We start from the raw sequence: 23,678 nt of genomic DNA on the forward strand, positions 1-23,678 counted from the left end.
CGTGCCAAAATTTCAGCCTGAATTTTTCCTTCCGCGACAAGGATCCTTATGACAGCGCGCACCTCGCACTTGGCGGGATTTCTTATCGACATATTTCACAGAAATGGCCACTAAGAGGTGAGTTTCGGTACAAACGAAGTTCGCCGGTGCCCGTTGTATTCAGATACTACCCCCACTACCACTCAGTGTTGCCAACTATTGAAAAAAAATCCCACGGCGCGAGAGCTCAACAATACTCTTACTTTCTGGACATGCCTCTTAGATTTAACCACCAAGTACTTTTTCGAACTTCCCGACATTTTGATACATACTTGGCACTGTCGGCGATCCCACTCTTTCGTGAAAACGTGGATTTATACGTACGAGTACGTAGAATTCGCAAGGAACCGCAAATCGTTTAACATTTTTGTCGTATATGATTATGTTGATTAATCTCCGCCTTGATAGATTCATATTGACGATATCGATGTAGGAAATGTTGCACCGATACAATATATATTACGACTAATAAGAATCCATCTCCTGGATATATTTTATTTCGATAAACAATATTATAAATGGAATTATTAATATTAGATAGTCAATCGTTTAAGGTAGGTGTTGAATGGAAACAGATCGGTCACCGATTTTTTTCCTTTCCTTGCTTATCCAAACAAACAAACGGACAACGAACACTTATGAGATCTTCAATTCATCATACTACCTAACTTCATTTCGTCCAATGAGGTCATATTTTTCCTCCCTCTGCTCTGTTTGAGTGACATTTTCCCTTCCAGCGCAGCCATCAACACCATCGCCAATCAAAATGCTGCGATTCCACTGTTGTTTTCTTTGGATCTCTGCCAGCAATCTTCTCTCATCCACGTGCCTAGTTTTTCCTCGTTTGTTTTCTTTATCATCCATTTCACCATATTCGTCGTCCACGCCAGCATTTCTCGTGGTTCCAACCTGAGCCTAAATTTCGTTAAACGACAGTGTTTTCGCTATTCACCAATCATATTCAAGTTCACATTATTCTTCATATTAAAATTTTCTCTAATTTTTTCAACTAACATCCAATCAAAAATCTGCCATAAATCCTTTCCCTTTGGTGAAAGCTTTTTTGCCTAGAGCAATTACTCTTATTCCCTTAATACTTTGACAATTTTGGTCTAAAGCACTTTAAAAGTTCACTCTGCTCTTATTAATGACCTATTTCAACGCTTGAAATAGCCTGCCTCTTTTTCCGACACCTTATAACCATTGTATCATGTACATTTATTCGATGCTTATCCACTGATTTCTTAATATGATCAGAAATGATTGCCACCAATTGGCCTACCAGCTGATTAATCCTTGATCATTCGCAAACCTGACTAATTTTATAAATTCCCCATCGACTTTCATTCCCATCTCCATTGCTTTCCATGCTTCTAACCACATCCGACACAGGTGATAATTGGCATCCCTCTTTTATTCCTATTCTCAGTATTCCCCATCCCGATTCTCCATCTGCCCTACTATTTCCCGATTTACATTAATGAATTCTACCCAATATCGAACGACTTCTCCATATCTACAAAACAAACGAATACGTCCTGATTGAATTCTTCTTTTGTTCTCTTCTATGATTGACATTACTGTTATGTCACAACGCATGCCTCTCTCATTTCTGATCATCACCAAGTAATAATTTGCTCTTCTCTCTATCTTCTTTTTGATAATCCTGACTCACAGTTACGCTGCGTGGAATCAAACTTATTGTTCTATAATCTTCATACAGTCCTCATCCCTGCCTTTCCGTTTTTGGGATGAGGACTAACTCTGATCCGGCGTAATATCCCGGCCAAAATCACAATCACAAACCTAGGTAATTTGATACATAATTGACGTCGTAATTTGATACATAGACTGTGTATTGCAATATCGCACGTTAGCAGCACCCATCCACCCAAATAATCCTTTGTCAGGATTGTGGTAAGATGAGAAAAACATTCTTTTTTTATTTCGATTCCCCCCTTGCTCTTGAGATCAGGTGCCTTGGGAAGTTCCAAGTCATTGACTTCCCACGGATGTTTGATACGCCACGTGCGTGTCTCCCTACTGCACTATCAGAAAGTTTTTCTTTCGTGTGATTTGATAGTAGCCGCTTTCATTGCATCCAACCACTGTAGCTGAATAGCTGGTGAGCCTTGCTTTTTCTTTCTTTTTGAAAGATTAAATTAAAGTTTGCCATATGAGACCAAAAAAATGGAAATTTATGGCATTTCATTAAAATAATTTGTAAATGTAATTTATATATCCGTGAGAAGGGTTATTGAATGAAATGTGTCCAGAGAACGAGACCGCACCGAGACATGTTCAGATATGATTACAGTCTTCATTAACTGCTATGAAATGAGTATGCAGTTGATATCAAATTTTCTGTTTTTTTTTCAGCCATGGGAGTGCCATATTTCACTATGTTTTCGACAACTAAGTGAAAATTTGATTGGAGAAATTTGTTTTGAATATTCGGTGATGATCAAAGAAATTCAGAAGACCGAAGGGAAGACCCTTGGATTTATGTTAATATATGTTATCGGGAAGTCAAAGGTGTATTGCATGATTTAAACAAAGCTGTCTTTCATTTGAAGGCGATACCTACAGATAAATCACCTTTCTCTAGCATCATTATATATATTCTCGAGTGTTGAGATGGTATTGGAGTGATTTCGATATTCCGCTTTCGGGATAACAGTAAGAAGAGAATGAATTGGTTATTTTATTTTTTTAAATTTATTTATGTACCCTGCAAGTTACCGATAGGGCTTGTGGCAAGGGCTGAATACACGCCGGACTAACTGTTACGCGAACATGATCCTCCCGCAGTCGGACAATGTTATTATGATCCTTATCGTTCGTGGAAAAATGACATCTCATTAGTGTTGTTGTACCATCTAGGCTCCGTGTTATCATTTATAAATTCACTGGGAATGAACTTGTTGACTGCTGAGTGTGTGATCTCAAGGAAGTGATTCCACGTATCCACAGTATTTCGTTGAATACTATCTTTCTTAAATCTTGCAAATTGATTCTGTAGCAACTACTTCAGACCATTATATTCCCCTTCTTTAAGCACGTAAATTTTCCTCATCGGCTTCTTATTTCGGACGTCATGAAGCGAAAACTTAGCATTTACTGACCAGTGGTCACTAATTCCTTTTATAGTTTCCATAGGTCAGAGTTTTTGGTACTATTGTCGCTAACAAATAAATAATATAATCGCCACTAGTTGGTGAGGTGACAAGTTGAATAGTAACAGAAATACGTGTGTGAAATAGGGAGCATACTCGTGTTTAGGCAAATACCAAGTATTCAATGCTGGTTAGTTAAAACAATGGTTCCTTAACGTTTTTGATCATCCATGCCCACGTCGGTAAAAGTTTTCACACCTGCAATATGCAACATACCCTCACTCAGATCCGTCATAGCCTCTTCCTCGTGTTTCGCTCTTATAAAATTATAAATATATCTTTATGATTTTAGCCAAGCTCATTGTAATATGCTTCACTGGACTAACACTATGAGTACGGACCTCGGTGGCTTCACGCTGAGTACGGACCTGGGTCCCAAAGGACCCGGACTTTTAAAATCGATTTCTTGAACTATATTTTATACGTAAGTTAGAAGTGAATTAATATTGAATAATGATAATAATGTTTACAAAACGTAGTTTTAAAATGTTTTATATTATAAAAAAGAAATACTGAATTTTTCATTGGTATCAAAAATGAAACATTTCTATTCGAGGATAATATTTGAATAAAGCAAAAATATATTTTTGAAAATAAAATTCAGTTAGTTAGATAACTTTAAGTTAGCTTGATTCACTTGAGTTGGAAATGCAATTAATGCACATTATTCGAGTTAATTTCATGGCGTAGTTTTTGCATACAAAACTACTGCATTTGTCACATTTTGAAGCATATTAATTGTTTTCACCAGGGAAGGAACTGCATCTACGTCTTTCTTTTTTCACCTGTAATTTCTTCAGGTCCCTGTCTTACCGCAGAAACTTTCCTACCTGTCAACTCAATACTCCGAATAATGGTTTAATGGTAATTTTTCAGTGGCAACTTAAATAAGTTGAGCAAATATATCTTCTCGACCTCGTGTATTTCGGGTGTTGGTATTTTCGAAATGATTGAATTTTTCAAAATAATGAAATGATCTCGAGACTATGCCGGCTGCATGCACGGGTTTTGTAAAAGCATTGTTTTTGTTCCACAAATTTTGACCATCTTCACTGGATTCCCGAAATCGTCCTATCAATAGCAAAATGCCAAAAATTATTTCACTTCTACACCATCAATATCAGCCTACCGTTTATAATGGTCCGTAGGTGTTTGGTTGGCGAAATGTACTCTTGCTTTTATATTGGTATTGGCAATAACTTGCAATTACTGGCAGTTTATTACAATTATTGGCAGATTTTGTCTGCACCTTGAACTGCCCCATCATAACAAGGATATAAGTTACAACATGTAGAGTACGGAGCTGGGTCCCCGAAAACCCTCAGTTCTATTAAGTCCGGTAATATCTATAATTTAAATTAAGGTATACGTTTATTGTAGATTTTTAACTCCTGATATGATTTCCTAGGAATACATTAAGTATCAATTAGAGCAAAAAAATTTAAAAAATATGTTCGAAAATGTATTTCTCGGGTCTCCGGAGACCCAAGGTCGGTACTAGTGTTAAAAGCAAATTCGTTAAAGATCATTTACACGGATCCAGGTTGTTTATGCCATTTTTAGACTTTCCTGTGGTGACAACACAATGAAATTTGGCAAAAAGATGCATCACCATATATGATTATATTTAAAGCAAAATTTTGCATTGTTAGAATTTAGTATCATTGTGAAACTTTTTTGTTTCCTCATCCACTAGCACAAGACGTTGGTGGACCTGATCAAAGCCAAACGCTCTAACAGGGATGGGGACGTGGAGAAAATAGTGACAGAGCATAGACTCTCCAGGAAACTCGTATTAAAACGCAACCGAGAAGCCAGGGGGCGGTATGAAGATTTCGACGACATATGCGCTCTCCCGCAGCACTTCATGGAAGCCGCCGGGGCAAATTGCGGTTCGCTCAACGGGGAAGACGGTGGGACCTCGTCCCGGAGTGACGAGCGACCGAGAAAAAAGCGGGTTGGTATTGCAAGTCAGGGTACCCAGGAGGGGTCTCTGCTCTCTTCCGCGCCTACCCAAGGACCTCAAGCTCCAGCTGAAGGGCAGAGCGGTTACGTCGCTCAGGTAAGGGATTTATTTTCGGCCCTTGTTCCTCTTGGTGCAGTTAGGGATAATGTCAGCAAACTCAAAGAGCTGAATTATAATCAGGTAATCTTCCGGTTAAGGTAAGTTTTGGATGGACACAACTAATAAATAAGTATTTTGTTTCTTCTGACGAAACACAACCCAATATCCTAATCTGCCACAATCACCCTCTTCATCTCTGTGTACTACTTCCTTTCTCCCTTCATCCCGTCCAACATCTCTATCCTATTCCTAACCCGTCCTCATTTGCTTAACATTCTCCCCTCTATCACAGTCTTAATTATCTCACTGCCGATCAATACGCCCTCCATCCATTTTCCCTGCCTCCTAATGATTTCTCACAACAATACCGTCTCCTCGACCACCACACCGAGTACTTTCCCATTGGTTTTCTTCTCGGTCCTGCTCTGTGACCATGTTTCCGCGCCGCATATAACTACGCTCCATATCAAAGTTTTAACGAGTCTTTTCTTAACATCCTTAATCAACGTCCCTGCTCTCAACTCCGTCTTCCTGGTGAAAGCCTCTTTGCCTGGTGCAATTCTTCTTCCAACGTCTTTACTGCTTTGATCATTTTGGTCCAAAACACTTCCGAGATACGTTAAATGTGTATTTATTATTATTATTTATTGATGTGCCCTGCAAGACACCGCTAGGATATGTGGCAGGGGATAAATAAACACCAGATTAATTTTTAACCGAACATGACCCTACCGCAGGCGGACCAAGTTATTATGATCCCATATCATTCGTGGAAAAAATGACATCCTAATGTATCCGTTCTACACTTAATTTTCATAATTTTATTAGCATGATCTCTCCTACCGTAGCATGATGGGGTGATAGTACATTTTCAACATCACTGCTTTATAGTTAATTGTTTCATCACCGATTTATAATTTTATAATTTCATCAGCAAGCAAGGCTGGTAAGGGGCATGCATCTCTGTGTGCCGGTGAATCGTTGAACAATCTGGGGTTTGAGGGAAGTTCAGGTGATTCATCCTCCTCGCAAGCAACCATCTCCGAAAATATTTATTAGTTGGGGCACTCATATTGGTTTCTGAGATCACATAAAACTCGAGGCATTTAGGGTTATTTCAAATTCAAATCTTATCCCCTGAAGCAACTTTTCCGCAGCTTAAAGAAAGCAAAAATGGAATAAAGGCACATTTCCCTACTGCTGTTTTCGTAACTGTCAATCTAAGAGGATCCTGAATTAAAAAATTTCTCACCTACCTCCTTTTTCAATCTTGGCTTACACGGGCCGCATATTTATATGGTTGTTGAAATCAGTCCATGGATAATTTCTGATGAAATGCTATTCGTAATTTAGTTTTTCGGATAATATTCAATATTCTTTTTTTAAATTTAAATGGGTTTATTTTATGGGTATGTAAGTACTCTCAAGAAACTACGCCTTCTCTGGTGGAAAGTGTCGTAGCGTTGCCTGATTTGACGAGTGTACAGAGCAAATCGGAATCATTTTTCTTCTATGGTCTTCCATGCGAATAAGACATATGGAGTAAAATACATGAATTGTGAGGGAAAAACATGGGACGTAAAGAATAAAAGAGAATAATATGTATACAGATGCCCAAAAATCATTTCCGTGGGAAATTGAGTAATAATAATTAAATTTAGAATTTCCTTTCAGTATGTTCTAGTTCCTAGACTGTCGTTAAAAAACAAATAACAATTACCGACCTCATTTAATATCAGTAGGACTCGGGATATTTCAAATAATTCGGTTTTGAATAATGATGCGTATTGTAGGAAAACATACTTGGTTATCGGAGTAATTATTGTTAATTAAAATTTGTATTAGTGTTCATTTGCATACTCAATAAGTTTTGCGCACCAAGAGCATAATTCAATGACCGCCAACCGAGAGGTATATCTCGAGGTCTTTTAATAAATTTCTCCGGGATGACAGGGCTGTGAGGCTGTTTTTTCTGTGCATTGTATGTTTTGTGCCTCAGCGGCTCACTCAATCTCACGTAAGAAGTTTTGAAGTTATGGTTGTGTGTGTCTGTGGGACCTCCGTTCCTCGAATTGTCAGAGTGTGGGGTGAATACCATGCACATACTCGGTATACCATAGGAAGGGATGGGGGTGTTGGGACCGATCTCCCGTGAGTAATGGGGGAGCGGGTGTGAGTGGTTTGTTTGGTGTTTGCTTCTGGGTCGCTTGCTCCCTTTTTTTTCACTTTGACCCTTCCCTACCCCGAAACGGCCGGTCGACTGCATGGCTTTCCGGTCAGGGACGCATTTTGTTTTGATCCTTCGAGAAAGTTTCAACTTTGGGATGTGATAGTTTCAAGGCAGACAAAGCTTTGTTGTGTTGTTCGATGAGACGTGAATGTTATCTTACACAGCTTTTATTACGGATTGGTTGCCTGGCGGACGAAATAATCGCATGCTACGCACTAAAGCTGCGATGTGTGTGGTATTTGATGGTGTGAAGGGCCATTGTGACGGCCAAATCTTCCATTCCAAGATTGTCCCAGGGGCAGATTTAGATCCATTAAGGTAATTGGAGGACGGGCGTAGTAGTAGTTTTTAGGGGAGGCGACCGACAGCTAAGGTCATTTGCGCCATAGGGGATGCACAGGAAAGGATGAAGGGTGGAGAGAAACCCGGCGTCGGCATTAGCCTACTCTTTACGAAAGGCGCCAAGGGGTCCGCGGCTTAACGTCCCATCCGACGGACGGCGTACTCGCTCAAAGTGCCCTTCACAAAGCACCTCAAGTAGGGATCGAGATACCTCTGAAAAATACTCAACACCGCCGGGATTTGAACCCGCGCCCTCAGGGTGGGAAGCCAGTACGTTAGCCCCCGCACCATCTCGATCCCCTGGACGGGCGTGTTTATCAGTATTAGTAGATATCAATATGTAATGCTTATTTGCGTACGACTTTGTTCAACTTTAAGAAGTCATGAATGGTCACCTAGAAAGGTCCTGAATCCGGTTATACGCCAGGATATTATAATTTTTTTTACTCTTTCCGGTATGAATCGAAGTTATAGGGCATAATAGTCACCTAAGCCTTCGTTATTATCCATGGCGTAATGGATAATAATAATGGTTCCCAGAGCTCTATCTCTAATTTGGTTTCTATGATCACCCTATATCGAGGATCAGCTGACTAGACTGGATAGACAACCTGGTACCTCCGCCTTTTTCAGAACAGAAGATTTCACCGAACTCAAATTCAGGTCTTAAATAGTAAACGACTGAACTTAAGGAATTTTGACTTATTTTATTGCCACACTTTTTATCGTCACCATACAAACACACTCGCTAGTAAATGCTGGTCATGTCCGTGGCACCAGGAGTCAATGCAGGATTTCTGGTCGCGTGCAAATTTATTAGATTTCAAAGTGGATTAGGATATTGATGGTAAAGAGTCAACATTGCTTGTTAATTTGTTATGAGTACATAGCGACTTGACTGCAATTAGTGGGGGTGGTTTTCAAGAGTATCTCATGAAGTAGAAGGGGATGAAAGTGGAAGCTAAAATCTTATTATGGTAAACACAAATGCTATGAATGATGGAAATATCCTAGCATTTCTCAAGAGCCCAATCTCCCCCCCCCCCCACTCAGCCCACAACGGCATGGTTTATTGAGGGTGTGCGGTCGGCTTGCGTTTTTTTTCTACAATGGACCCACTCACAATTCGGGGAGGGAGGCGTGTCAAATTGGCTTCGCCGTAAACCCCCACCCTTACCACCCTCTGACTACCATTACGGACTGGATTAGAATCCCGTAGTTCACTACAGGATAATAGCAATAATTGTATTCATCACTTGTATAAACCAATGTGGTCCCGTAATTTTTTGAGCTAATGTGCTTAATTTCAAGGTGCATCCAAGTTGTCTAGCCTTAAGAGTAATTGTTTGGAGTAAATACCTCCATAGGTGGTAGTCACTGGTGAATTTCTCTGGGAATGGGAGTTCATGGCAAAGCATTGTAGGTAGTCAGCTGTTTTAGTACTTAAATTTCGGTGAACGCCCGTAATCTGTTTGTCAAAGAAATACGGCCATGGCTGAAAGAAGTAAAAGTCATAGGTACTATCATATCCCCTGTGTATCACATTATTATTATTACTATAGGTAATGTACTGGTTAAGGTAAGTTATGGATTAACACAACAACCAAATGATTCTCTTGTTTCTCCTAACAAAACACAGGCTATTATCCTTTTTTACAACAAGCCCTTCTTCAATGCCATATTCATTCATTTCCTCCATCGCTTCATTCTAGCCAACATCCCTATCCTATTCCTACCCCATCTCGTTTTCCTAACATTATCTATTCTGTCCCGGTCTTCAACATCACATTGCCAATCAATATGCCCTTCATCCATTTTTCCTGCCTCCTAATGATTTATGATAATGTCTCTTATGGGTTAGGGGTATAACTTAGATATATAAGTGAAAGCAGAGTCACAAGAAAAATAGAAAGAAGTACTTGGTGAAAAATTCGAAATTTAATCATAAATGTATGCAAAGCATTGCTTTTGGTTACATCTCACATGTAATGCTGCTGCAAAACTTACATAAGTTAGGCTAATTGGGATGATGCCCCTCTGCTAATGCATACATATATTATATCTCTCCTCTTAAACTTGTAGTCTACAGGCATTCAACCTTAAGAAGTATAAGTGTGTGGTAAGGCATAGAAAGTGGTTACTTTTAATACAAAATTTGATGATATCAAAATAGATAATAATAGAAACAAAGCATGGCATTAAATGAAAAAATGATAATAACCTCATGAGATCTTAAAAGAGATGATTGTCATGCGGTATTCATAAGGTAAATGGGTGTGTGCATATGTACCCGATCTACAATAGCACAAAAACTGTCACTTAAATATGTTAAAAAGATTATAAGGCACTAACTTACAACAACACCAATAGGAACAATGAAGTGGCCATCAATTTCTAATTCTCCATTATAAATACTAGGAGCTGCAATGACCTACACCAGCCATTTGTCAGAACACAAAATACTGCTCTTGGGCCCAAAGCAATGGGCTTAAAGTTATTCAATGCACTTCCCCATAACATCAAATATGAAACAGAAGTATGCGTTTTCAAGAAAAAGCTGCTCTGCCTATTAAAAAAGTGTTCTAATCTGTAAATTAATCTCTGGAATTGTCACTACACATCATTGCTGACTTGATCAAATAATATGTAGTATTAGTATATTGGTATGTACATATATAGTATTCTTTCTAAAATTGTGAAATTTTATGTCTGATGTGTCCTATATTTGTGTATGTGTGAATATGCACCAACTCTCTGGACAAATAAATCCATAATTATTGTTATTACTAATGTTTCTGATTGAAAAAGTGCTGGCGGAAAGTTAGAAGTGAGACAATCATAATGTCTTCTAAAAAAATTAGTGAAATTAGCAATGTGCTAAGTGGAAGTGATGCTGGCACAGTGAATGAAAAGTGAAATCTTGGTGAAAATACTTGCAGAAATGATTTAGAAGCAGTGATGATGGATTTTATGGGATTCTACAGTGAATGTTGATAATTTTATTCATAATGAATGTTAAAATGTGTGTAGCTGCTAATTTATTAATGTTGCATTTCAATTTTCTTCATATTAAGTGTTAACATCAAAATATTTTGAGGCTTTTCTGTTTGGTCCAAGTATTTTTCTTATATTCTGACCTAAAAAATCACGTTGCATCTTATGGGCAGGGAAATATGATAGTTTGAATAACCTAAAAAGGAACAACATTGAAACTTACTATTATTTTCAAAATCGCTCATGAATACTTGCCTCTGCACTGCATAGAAATTGGTGTAAAGCAGGCCTGAAACTTATGCTTTCTTTATACTCTCCTTGTCTAACTGTTTATGTACCCCCTAGTTATTTAAACTGTTTGTGGTTATTCATCATGTGTTACAGTTTCTATAGTATGCCCATCATGTGTTACATTTCTCTTTGCACAATTTCTGAGAGTTCTTATTTGTGGTTTAGGAGAAGATAACTTCTTAAAATATTGATATATATGCCAATCCATATTAATCTCAAAACCTCATGACTGCTGGACGAAGTATCTGCAATATAAAATGTATGAATGGGACAGCATGTGGATGGTCACTTTGAAATTTGTAGCCTCTTGGATGATTGCTTTGGCCTAGGAAATGTTTTTTATGTCACTGTAATGTGCTCAGTTTACAGTTTGGTGCTGATATGACATACTGATACACCTCTCCTGGAATAAAAAAAAATATAATCATGATTTCCTACAGCTTTTATATTTGCTATCTGGATCAAATGATGTAACTAAGTTTCATCTGCAGTGATAATATTTTGGAAGACGTGTAGTTGAACTTCCTGTGACATCAATGTCAACGACAAAAAAACTGGTGCACACGTGACATTGTTTGTGCATAAAAAGTCTCGGAAATCATATTATACCAATATATCTCATGTTTCTCTCTTACTAATGTGTGGGTGGCACACAATGACATTGTCAAGGTCATTTTTGATACTGCTGTTAACATTATTTGGTGACCTTCTCTCACAATGTCAGCAGCAGAGTTAAGTTTTGAAACCATAAGAGATTTGACTTCCATAAGAGCAGTGACTGGAACTCTGGGTTTGCCTTTCCTTGAAATTGATTTTTGCCCCTTTCTAAAAAAACTACCTTGGATGTACTTTAGGAAAGAACAGACTTAGCATAAGCTTCTTGTACAAAAAAAGGCTTACATAAGCCTTTACTGTTGATGAGCTCTGGTGAAATCAAAATTTCACTGCTGTTTATTGCTTTCAAGTGATCTCAATTGTTGCTGGAGGCAAACTGAACAACTTGCAACTGTTGATACAATACTGAAGTCAGCTTAATCAAACTTACCAAATATGTAATATATAGTAGGCTGACATATATGAAATTAAAGTTTTGCATAATAAATTATGCAAGTAAGAAGTTTGATTACACTTCATTGAACTGTACTCTTCTTTTATTAAGCCATGACAAGACTGTGATTCCCTCCTTTGATCTTACAAATGAAAATATAGATAAATTAATAGATTCTTCCTGCACTTACCATTTCAGCCACTGCCTCATGAAACTGGTGAGGCAATTGAGCAGTGGATGTAATTAGATTGAATAACCCATTCAATTACTCAGTGCATTACACTTTGTTCTTTCTCTTCATGTCATATTCTTAAAAACTTATAATTTCCTTAAATTTGATTGCAGATCTTGAAATTTTCACAATACTTTTCAAGTGATAAGAATGCTGATAGTTGCCCTGAGCATTCGAAGAATATTGATTTTTTTGTTGATATACTTCAAAAGGAATTTTCACCCATATTGTCAATATTAGCAGGAAATTAAATTTATGAAACGTATTATGTTGCATTTAAAATTTGTGAAATCAGGTATTGTAATAATATTTGTTTGTTAAAATAGTGGATTAATTCTATGAATATATGGAGTTGAGCATTATAGGTCTAGGTGTGGACCAGTTTCCCCAAATTGCACATTTGTATCTACAGTTGATTGCCAAAATCTAGGATAAACATAGAACCAGTGGATGCATATCACCCATCAAACCTGAAAACGTAGTTCATAATCATTGAATTACAACAAAAGTTTAAAATGTATGATTTGCATTGAATTGGACATTTTAATCCTCCAAATTAATGTCTAATTCACTAGTTTTCTCCTCTGTTCATCTTATGATTATTAAATTCCTTATAAAGCCAGTATATTTGAGTTGTCACTAATATGTATTTTTGTGGCTTAAGAGTCTGTAAGTTCCTTCTTAAGTATGTTTTCTACTTTTTTAGCATATTTTCTCTTATTTTGTGTCTATCTTTAAGGTGGAGTTGAATATTTTTGTTTGCCTTTTTCAGGTGGTATATCCATGTAGGTATGCCATGGATGCCAGTTCTGGAATCACTCTTCCAAAAAATATTCTGGCCAGCATTCTGTCCAACAGTGAGTCATCTTCAACAATTCAGCTTAAAAGTCATTTAAGGTGCAAGCCTAGCAGTGGTTTTGGGATAAATTCATCAGTTTCTTTGTCAAATATTAATTCACCCTTCTCACTTGTTGAGAATAACAATTATAACCATATGGCAAATCCATCGATCCCAACAAATGCATCAACAATTATCAACAAAGAGTCAAATACATTTACGCAAGAAATACCTCAGGGAGACCATATGTATTCATCTATACACCAGCAACCTCAGTTATCAGAGTGCAATTACAATAGTTCATATGTCGCTCATCCATCTTATGCTGCATTAGCTCATTACCCAAATTCTTCCAGTGTTAATGCACATCCTCAGCAGCCTCCTTTTCCTCAGCCTGATAGTGGAGGTGACAATAGTATGGGGTGCTTCGGGTATTCACAGCAAGGCGATTCATCATCATCTAATGAAGCAGTAAACACAATGGTGGAAAAGCAGTCAGTATCCCAGATATATGGACAAAAGTTTTTTGCCAACCAAAGATCTGGAGATAGCAGTTATTCCTTCAGTACTTTAGATGATAATACGCACAAGCAAGTAGTAGGCCATTCTTACCCACCTTATCAAGTTTCCTCATTACCTTCTCTTCCAAATAATTCAGCCAAATACTGGGAAAGTGGTAATGTGTCCAGTACATGTGCTGTATCACAGGAGATGCACAAGAAGTGCCAAACAGTGTTGCCCAGCTTAAGCAACATCTGGCATTACCAAGGTATGCCTCTGAATTATAATGATACTCCACTCAGTTCGTCAGTTATGGCTCATGATTTAACGATGCCATCCCGCCGTGCTTCCCATGAAGCTTCACTGGAAAATTTTCCATCTGCTAAAGCTTTGGTTACTCAAACTCAAAGCCAAGAAGCAAAGGGTGACTATCAGGAGCAGGCTGGTGGTAGACCTGCACATTTATACCACCCTCCAAGAGTTGGCATTGAAGGTGAAAATTCTTCAGAGAAGCCACCCATTTATAATGCAAATGGGTCAGTAGCGCAGGCAGCAAAGCATAGACAGACTTCTGAGAATATATTAAGTATGCATCAACCATCACAACATGGTGAGAACAATGTAGATGGAAATTCTGATTTGATGGGCACCAAAAGTAACTCTTCAATTGAGTCATATTCTAGTAATGATGAACAAGATATCAACCTCAATAGTGAGGTTAGTAATATTCTACCAAGTGTCCATGATGCATCTGAATGTCTACAAGATTCTGCTGCTATTGACATTCAACCTACACCAGTAGAAGCTAATATCAGTTACTGGAACAATATTTATCCATCGATGAAACCCCGAGATTCTCCCAATTATATGCCTGGTTTTAATACACAATGTGTATCAGGGTATGGGTCCATACCACCTAGTGGTAATTCATTGCCATGCACTGAATGTTCTCACCAATATACCCATTACCATACCATGGGTAACCTAAATTCTTCTCACTCATCCCCTGTTCAAAGTAACCAATACAATCATTCAACAGCTGCTGGGTATGGATACCATTATGGCCAACAATCATATTCTCCATATCCTGGGCAAGAAAATGAAGAAATTGACTCCACTAACATATCAGATGATAATGTTAATGGTTATGTTCAAGATCAACAGGTCAATGAACATTTTTCAAGATCTTACATTAGCCAGAACTCAATGGAAAGCATGTGGTCATCTGCACAAGGATCAGCTCAAGAGTTCGACAACCCTTTGGTAACTTCTTCTCCTGTGGACACAGAGTTGGATGGATCTCGGGATACTTGCATGGAAGGGGTGTTTCCTGATGATGGAGACCTTGAGATGGTAGATGAACCAGGCCTATCCTTTCCGAACATATATGACTATGTCATGGGTACAACAGATGGTGAGCCTGAAGGGGGTTTGGTTGCCAAGGTGGATGAAGAAGAGCCGAATGGAGAGAGTGACACATCATCATCTTCAGGGGGATCATCCATTGAGGACAAGGAGAAAAAGCAGATTGAAAGGGAGTCTCCTGTTGAAGATCAGATGGAGCCAATCTGCGAGAAAAGAAGCAACAGCTCCAGGAGTGATGAGTCCTTGCCCTCCCCATCAAAAGAACCACTGAGTGCAAGTGAGAGCAGCAATTTGTCAGAGGTGAGAGGATTATTTTTAAATGTAGTGAAAAGTTTTGAAGAACAGATTTCTTAATATGAAGAACTTATGACTTCAGTTAAATCTTTTCATTTTAGAGGAGTATTAGTATTTGAAGATAAATAGAGCTCTGTCACTTGTATTCTGATTACTCTTTGATCAGATACATGAATGGAAATTGAATAATAGAATTGTCGCAGGTATTAATTACTTAGTAGAACCTATCAATTAAAAAGTGGGAAAGTCGCTTGTTTTTTGATCCAGTTTATAATATGTTTGCGGAAGTCAATATTTTTAACATTTTTTTGAACCAGTATCTCATAATTATAACAATTGTCAATCCTTACCATCCCTATTTCTGGTGAAATTTTTTTATTTTATCCATTGTTTTGATGAGCCCATTTAATGATGATTTCTGGGCATGATCACTTTTCATCACCCATGTCGAGATTGCTCCTTGGTAGTACATTCTCCTGTATTTTAGCCATGAAGTGATGTTACTGGTATTCACATGCTGGTGAAATCTTGAATTTCATCCCTTATGATGTTGTAAATTTAGTGGTATACGAGGATTGCTATTTATATTTAGAGCCTAATAATGAAAAGTGGGTAATTTATTATTGAAAATGGTTTTATTGTTTTTCGGAGTATTCTCCATGATAACCCATACACTTTTGCATGCGCTTGAACCAATTTTTGTTTTTCCACCCCGATAGAGATACCTCCAAAAGATGGTTCTTGAATGCATCAATGGCTTCTTCAGGCGGTGTAAAAACATTGACCTCGCCATATTTTCTTGATAAACGAGAATGATAAGAAGTCATTTGTGTTAAATCAGGGCTGTACAGAGAATGCCCTATCAATTCGACGTTTTGTCCAGTCAAATTGGTAATTGTTTCATCTGATCTGTGAGATCTTGTATTGTCATGATGAAGAATGATCCTTCGTTGCCCCTTCTTTTTATGTATTTCACCAAGCACTTCTGGCAAACAAATGCTTGTGTACCATTCAGAATTCACGGTTCTATGTTGCTCTAATGGTACTGCTGCCACATGTCTCAGAAGAAACTGGCGATCATTTGCTTCTATGTGCTAGGTGCACGAATCACTTTTGTTGGATTTGGCTGGTCTTGGAAGACCCATACTGTGGATTGCTGTTTTGTTTTGGGCTCATATGCAGAGATCCAACATTTGTTACCTGTAAAGATGTTATGCACAGCTTTTGATGCACCGAGTTTGTATTTGTTGAGCATTTCTTTACACCAATTGACATGAGCATCTTTTCGAGGTTTTGTCAAATTGCATGGCATCAAACATGGACAAATTTTTTTCACAGCTAAATGTTAATGCAATATCTTATTGATGCTCATCATACTACATCATACATGACGATCTTCCTTTCCTAGTTCTTGCACAAGCATGAATGTTTACTGGCATAACAACTGATTTTGGGCAACGTTCAGAACTTTTGTCGCTGAGCGAACAGTGGCCATGATGGAATTAGTTGTACCAGGGTTTCACAGTGGCAAAGGATGGGGCTTCATCACCAAAAGTGGAAGTAAGTTGATCGATGCACTCCTGTCTTGATAATCCACATCGAAATTTATAAAAAATCATCGCACGAAAGTGTTCACAAGTTGACTCGTTAAAATTTTCGAGTCACTGTAAACAACACAAGTTATGATCAAATGACAAAATATTCTGAAGAGAGTTAGCATAAAAGGGTCAAACTTTCAGATGGAAACGTCAGATGGGCCCAAAGGACTTAGTGTAGTCAAGGCTCAAGATATAAATAGCAACCCTCGTGTGCACATGGTAGGTAAACATTGTGTGTGTGGCAGTAATGGCTTCCCCAGTTTTTAATACTTAAATATTGTAATCAGAACTGAATGAGTATGAAACATTGAACATTACGGTAACATTAATTCAGGTAGATTAAGTATTCAAACTTTATTGCATGATATTCCATATGCATAAAAATTGGATATTTTTTTTTAAAGAGTTATCATTAATAGTGTGCATTGTAATGGGGTTCACTGTAGTTTTAACTTTGTGAAGTGCCCTGAAGTATAGCAGTATCATTTGGTTTTTGATATGATTATTTTATGAAATCAATGTCATTATAGGGCCTCATTAAATCTATATCTTAAGAGGTAATGTGTGGGTCAGAGTACTGCATAGGGTGTGCTTAGCCAGTCATTCACCAATGTTTCTGGTTGGACTATCTAATTAAACTATACATACTTTCTCATGCAGATGCTATTTACAATCTCAGAAGTGGGTTGATCTTAATTTTTGGCATGGTATAACATTCATGGATTATCTCTATTTTAGAGAGCTTAGGCATGCAGTAGGAGTGCTTACTCTGAGCCTTGAACCAACCAAATCATCTTCTTCTAACGGCAGAGCCTTGTCGTTGCAGTAATTGGTCTCTCTCTATAGATGTTCTTTTCAGTTCATTGTAGGTTGTTATTCTCACAGTACTTTATATATCATGTTTAAATTTCTTTCTCGGCCATCCTCTTCCTAATATTATTTTCACCTCCATTATATTCTCAAGGAAGTTATGTCTGAGAACATGTCCAACAAATTTAGTTTTCCTTTTCTCCATCTCTTTATTAAATTCCTTCCCACTTTAATTTCTCTTATGATTTCTATGTTGCTTTTCTTGTCAGTCCATTTTATTCTTATTATTCTGCAAATCTATATTTCCATTGCTTCCAATCGATTCTTTTCCCTCTCCCAATGTGGTTGTCACCAACCAAATATGTACTCATTTCTCATGGTAGATGATCGGTTTTCAGTTTTCATCGAGATCAATGTTGAAGACCTTACTCGTAGTTCTAAATTGGGATCAAACTCTGACTAAACAAATAGTTTTAACAGATTTCAAATGATTGCCAGAAAGCATAGATTCAATCATTATTGTTGATTCATTTGTGATTATGATGAATTTTTGTTTAAAGTACCAATAATTGGACATCCTTTGAAGAGATTCCCTTAGTTAATTTCAACTAAACAACAAGAGTCATTTGGAAATTAGTGTATCGGGTGACTTTCTCAGTGAAGGATACTAACGCAAATAGTTTGCATTTAAATTGTCTATGCAAGGAAAAATGAAAAATTAAAAAAAGCAAAAATTCTTACTCTGCTTATCATGTGCGATCTATTTGGGTGGGGGATAGAGATGTGAGGTTTGACCATGTTTGTGGTGGAGAGGAAGGCAAAGTGGAATGGATGAAATGAAAATGTTCCATTTATTATGTATTCCTTCATTTCATTTTTTATATTTTCTGTTCTTACATTTTCTAGATGAATTCTAAATTTCTAAATAAATGAAACCATTAGTTATGAGGTGTTCAATATTTGCTAGGTTGAAGCAGTAAATATTGAGGGCTAGCAATGTTATTTCACAATAAAAAATGAAAGATGCATATGTAAACAACTAGCAATGTTGCAACTTCATAGTCTGAAATTTTTTACTAAATAATTGTGATAAAAAATCTGGATTCTTGGGGACTAGCAGAAGCATTCCTCCCACCATATTTAAAAGTTCATGTTAGTCCTCTCTATTGAACCTTTTTACTCAATTCTTCTCCAGACCCACATCTCAAAAATGGTTAATTTTCAATCATCTAAAATACTAGGATCATAGAGATGCTAGTAAGTCCAATTTCAGTGACATTAGGATAACTTTTGACAAACGTAGGCCTTAAATAGACTTGAAAGCCAGTGAATTGCCAATTGTGCTTGTGAATTTAAAGGAAAAGGCTTCTTCATGAGACACAATGAATAAGATGAGTTACAGGTACAATGTTATCAATGTAGCTATTTAATGTTTTGCATTGTTCATGTTTTTTTATGAATTTCTTTCGTTCCTGCTATTTTTATTTCGTATAGCAGGGTTACATTTCCTTCTTAATTGTACATCTGAGGAGGAAAAAACTCTTTGACTTGTATTAACTTTATTATATTTATTGGATATAAGTTCATACTCCAAATAAAATCCAAAGTATTGGTGTATTGGTGAAGGAATCTGACCATCCCATTGAGCAATGAGATCTGGAATTCCATGGAGCACTTGTATTGAGTGTTTCATTAAGTGGACCCGGGAGTACTTGCAGTAAATTCTATAAGAAGGAACTTTGTTCCATGCTATGTTAGGTGCTTATCTGTCCAGCCTCCTTGGTCGGTTTTCCTATGCAGAACTCTGGTGCTGACCACATTATTTATTTTTCTAATGCTATTAACATGTATTCAATTACTGTTTGGGAAGAGAGGTAGTATACCATGATCTTTGGCAGTTATATAGTATCGTTTTGAATACAGAATTCATCATTGAGACTTCATCTGAGTAGTTCATCCTTGGAGTCTTCTTTGGATGATAATGAGACTCCAGTGACTCAGGAGGACAAGGGAACTCCAGCAATACCCTTTAAAAGAAGATGTCAACCAGCCAGGGGAAAATCTTCAAAAATTCACCATCATAAAGTCAAAGGTGGTAAAGGTAGCAGCAGTGGATCTCTCAAACGATCTGGGTCACGTGGGAAGGCAATGACAAAGAAAGACTTGATTTCATGCCCATGCAACAGAGGTACCTGCATCTGGGTTGGTCGAATTCCTACCCTGGCCAGTCATATTCGATCGGTGAGTTTATCCTTATTTTTAAATTAATATGCATTCATGTAATCATTACGGATTGATGATTAAGGTCTATAATTTTATATGGCACGTTGCCCAAATGATATGCATTTAAAACTTGAGTCCACACTATGTATTTAGTAATGTTGTTGGTCTCCCGGGTAATGACAGTACTACATAATGAAGGTCTCGGCTTAAGGAAAACCACACGTAGAAGCAGGACCATAAGAATACAGTAGAATAATCATTATCTATTTCTAGTAATAGCCTTAACACGTTGGGTACCATGGTATTTAAATCTGTTTTAACCCTCTGTTCTGGCAGATTTTTCAAGGGTAGTTTTTGAACATGCATTGCTTCAATAAATTCATCACAGCTTTCTTAAAAATTGAAAATTTTTAATGAAACTTAGAATGTAAAACTCCCAAATAAGTTTAGTGTTTTATTTTTGTGTGATACTTCATGAAACATTTTCCTTTGTGGAGTGGAACATCATTAGAACAGCATGCATACTTGGTCTCCTTCCTAATTTTTTTTAAGCGCACACTTGACAGCTTCTTGTGTGGTATTTTTTCTTCTCCTTACCCATAATAATGAGATGATGTTTACTAAGGTCTCTCAAGAGATGTGGGTGATCTTTTGAAGGAACGCACTATGTCGGCTTATTATTGCTCAATAAATAATGAGGCAAGGTGTTGGGGTACCCGAGGAAGAGATTGAAGAAATATTACTTGAAACAAAGAGGGATGACAAATAAGTTTTGAGCTGTTGAAATTGAAGGTGTACGCCATTATGGGAAAACAGTCTGGGATTTAAATACTGTTAAACAACTTAACACTATCAAAATTACATAACAAAATCAAATATGTAGTTAAGACTATTCTTATTAAATAACGAGAAGCAAATGAAAAATTACCACCAAACATGTAAATAATGTTAGTTTAAAGTTGCAAGTAATGCTGCTAAATGATAAGAATTCTCATCATCCATCCACAATGGTTGGGATTTAAATAAGAATTCTTGCCATCTACACGCAAGGTGTTAAGGGCAACCAAATGTTTCCTTCACTTTTTGTTGAAAGTGGAACAAAATCCATTTATCTGATTGAACGTTCCTCATGAACTAAAACCTCGATGTGTTGTAAGGGTTTTGAGTTCTGATGTCCCCCTAGAGCTGTGCTGGTGGAAGCAATGAATTTCTCCTGTTAGGATTACCCAGATAGGGCAGAGAGTAGGAGCCATACAAAAGGTAGTCCAAAAATCTGTTCTTCAGTCAGGTGGCTGAAATGGTATCTGACCCCAGTGGGGTAGTCATGTCAGTGATGGCATCACATTAAAAACACTATTAAGAAAGGCAACATGAAACTACATCGGTTATTATTCCAAGGAATGATGATGGTACTCAGGTGGTATGAAAATGAGTCCTGCAAACTACAAGAATCAGCCCACTGGGCCATGTATCATGCTTGGCAGCAGGAGAGACAAAGCTTCTGCGGGACTCATCTTACGGAATCCTTATCTACAGCAACAATGCAGAAGGCTGAATCAGTTGGAATAGGGGCTTATAATGTTTATCTGATGTTATCGAATGGAACTTAGCAAATATATAGTGAGATATAGAGAGATAGAATGAGGAAATAGAGATATTTTGAGGCTCTGTGAGGTGAGATGGAAAGATGAATGGAAATATTGGAGCAATAAATGTTGAATAAAATATGTTAGAGGGGAAAAGAGCCAGTGAGGGATGACAGTAATATTGAACAAAAAGGTAGGAAGAAGTGTAGTAAACAGCTGGAGCAGGTGAGTGATGGAATGTATGTAGTTGAAGTAAACACTGATCCAACAAACTTGGTCACTATCCAGGTCTACAAGTAACACAAGTACAAGTAACTATATGGTACAACAACCAAGGTACAAGTAACTATATGGAGAAAGGTTGTCCCTGGGAGGAAACATTAAATGGGATTGGAATGTGGTGGCTTCCCAAGGGAGGCATTGGAGTGAGATAGGGCAATACAATTGAGAAAAAAGGAATAACTGCTAGGAGAAAGCTATAGAATTTTGCAGAAACCGGGCTTTATTGTGATGAAAACCTGGTTTGAACAGCACAAAAGTAATGGATATACATAAAGAATGTCAAGAGATTCAGAAAGAGTATTGTATTGACTATTATTGTTAGACCAAGATTTAGGAACACATGATTAATTTGTACAGTTTCCTGGAAGCGATTGCATATCATAATTTAGTACAAATGAAGTTTAATATCTGATTCAAGGTAATAAAAGAGAGGAGAGGTGAGGAAATGGATAATGAAACATTATCAGAGATGAAAAGAAAGGTATGCATGAAGGCCGTAAAATAAATTGAGTGAGAATAGGAAGATAGGTTCAATGAAAGAAAAATGGAAATACGAGGGTGGTTCAAACAGTACCCGTGTAAGAAATGAAGAAACCATTTTTTCAAAAACATGTTTTTTATTTTTCAACATAGTCCCCTTTTAGAAAGATGCACTTCTCCCAATGTTCCAACCATTTTTTTAACCCCTCCAAAAAATATGTTTTGTGGAAATCTCCAAAATACGCCTCTGTCTCGGCGATACCTTCCTCATTGAGCTAAATTTTTTTCACGCGAGCCATTTTTTCATGTTAGGGAATAAGAAAAAGTTGTAGGGAGCCAGATCAGGTGAATACAAGGGGTGCGGCAGCAATTCATATTGTAGTTCATGCAGTTTTCGAAGTTGACAGCCGGATCAGCTTTTTGTCCACCGTGAGCAATCGCAGCACCCATCGGACCGACAATTTTTTCATCGCCAACTTATCATGTAAAATATTAATTGCCATTCTGGTCGACACACCCACGGCCTCTGTTTCTTACCACACTTTCATTCGTCGATCAGCGAGAATCAGGGCGTGGACTTTTTGAATGAATTCCTTGGTAACCACGTCTGCCAGGCATCCTGGTCGCTCCTCATCAAAAACATATGTTCGCCCACGTTTAAATTCGCTGAACCAATATCTAACTGGTCATAGATGGCAAAGTGTACCCATAAACAGCATCCAACTTTGCTTTTATCTCCTCGCATTTCTTCCCATCCAAACACAAAAAGCGAATTACTGAACAATACTGCTCTTTTTCCATCTTAGCGAAAATCACGAAACACGTCTTACTTGAATGGCTGCCAAATCCAAACTAACCTTTAAATCAGTCTGAAATTTGTTTCACTGTTGTTTGATAGATGGCAGCACACGGTGACAACATAACTTCCCTCAGTAACGCCCTTTGTTGTCAAACATGGGTACTTATTGAGCCACCCTCATATATATGAAAAAAGGATATTGAATACCGCAAATGAAATTATAGGAACAGTTGATATGAATAGACAAGGAAACCATGGATTACAGATGGGATTATTAAGGAAATAAATGAAAGAAGTAAATGGAAAAAATATAAAAGCAGAATTAGGTGAAAGAAAGTAAAAATAATGACGACAATAAATTGAGGCATGAAACTAATCTAGCAAAGATTACATTATCTTTGCCAGATTACAAAATAATTATGAGGGTTCAGGATATGGAAATTAGGCAAAGAAAGGCTGAAATAATTACCGTGTACAGTAAGGTG

General features: G+C 37.4%; 1 protein-coding gene across 1 annotated transcript in view; it reads left to right on the forward strand.

Annotated features, from left to right (window-relative positions):
- LOC139699816 (serine-rich adhesin for platelets-like) overlaps positions 1–23,678 on the forward strand; it is a 48,377-nt gene that overhangs the window by 6,942 nt on the left and 17,757 nt on the right. Inside the window, exons 2-4 of the mRNA XM_071598241.1 lie at positions 4,912–5,277; positions 13,190–15,421; positions 19,747–20,064. Of these exons, the coding sequence (XP_071454342.1) occupies positions 4,912–5,277; positions 13,190–15,421; positions 19,747–20,064 (2,916 nt within the window). The remainder of the gene's footprint in view (positions 1–4,911; positions 5,278–13,189; positions 15,422–19,746; positions 20,065–23,678) is intronic.

Source organism: Hetaerina americana, unplaced genomic scaffold (genome assembly GCF_022747635.1).
Source record: "Hetaerina americana unplaced genomic scaffold, ioHetAmer1.1.p SCAF_91, whole genome shotgun sequence".
Classification (NCBI taxonomy): Eukaryota; Metazoa; Arthropoda; class Insecta; order Odonata; family Calopterygidae; genus Hetaerina; species Hetaerina americana.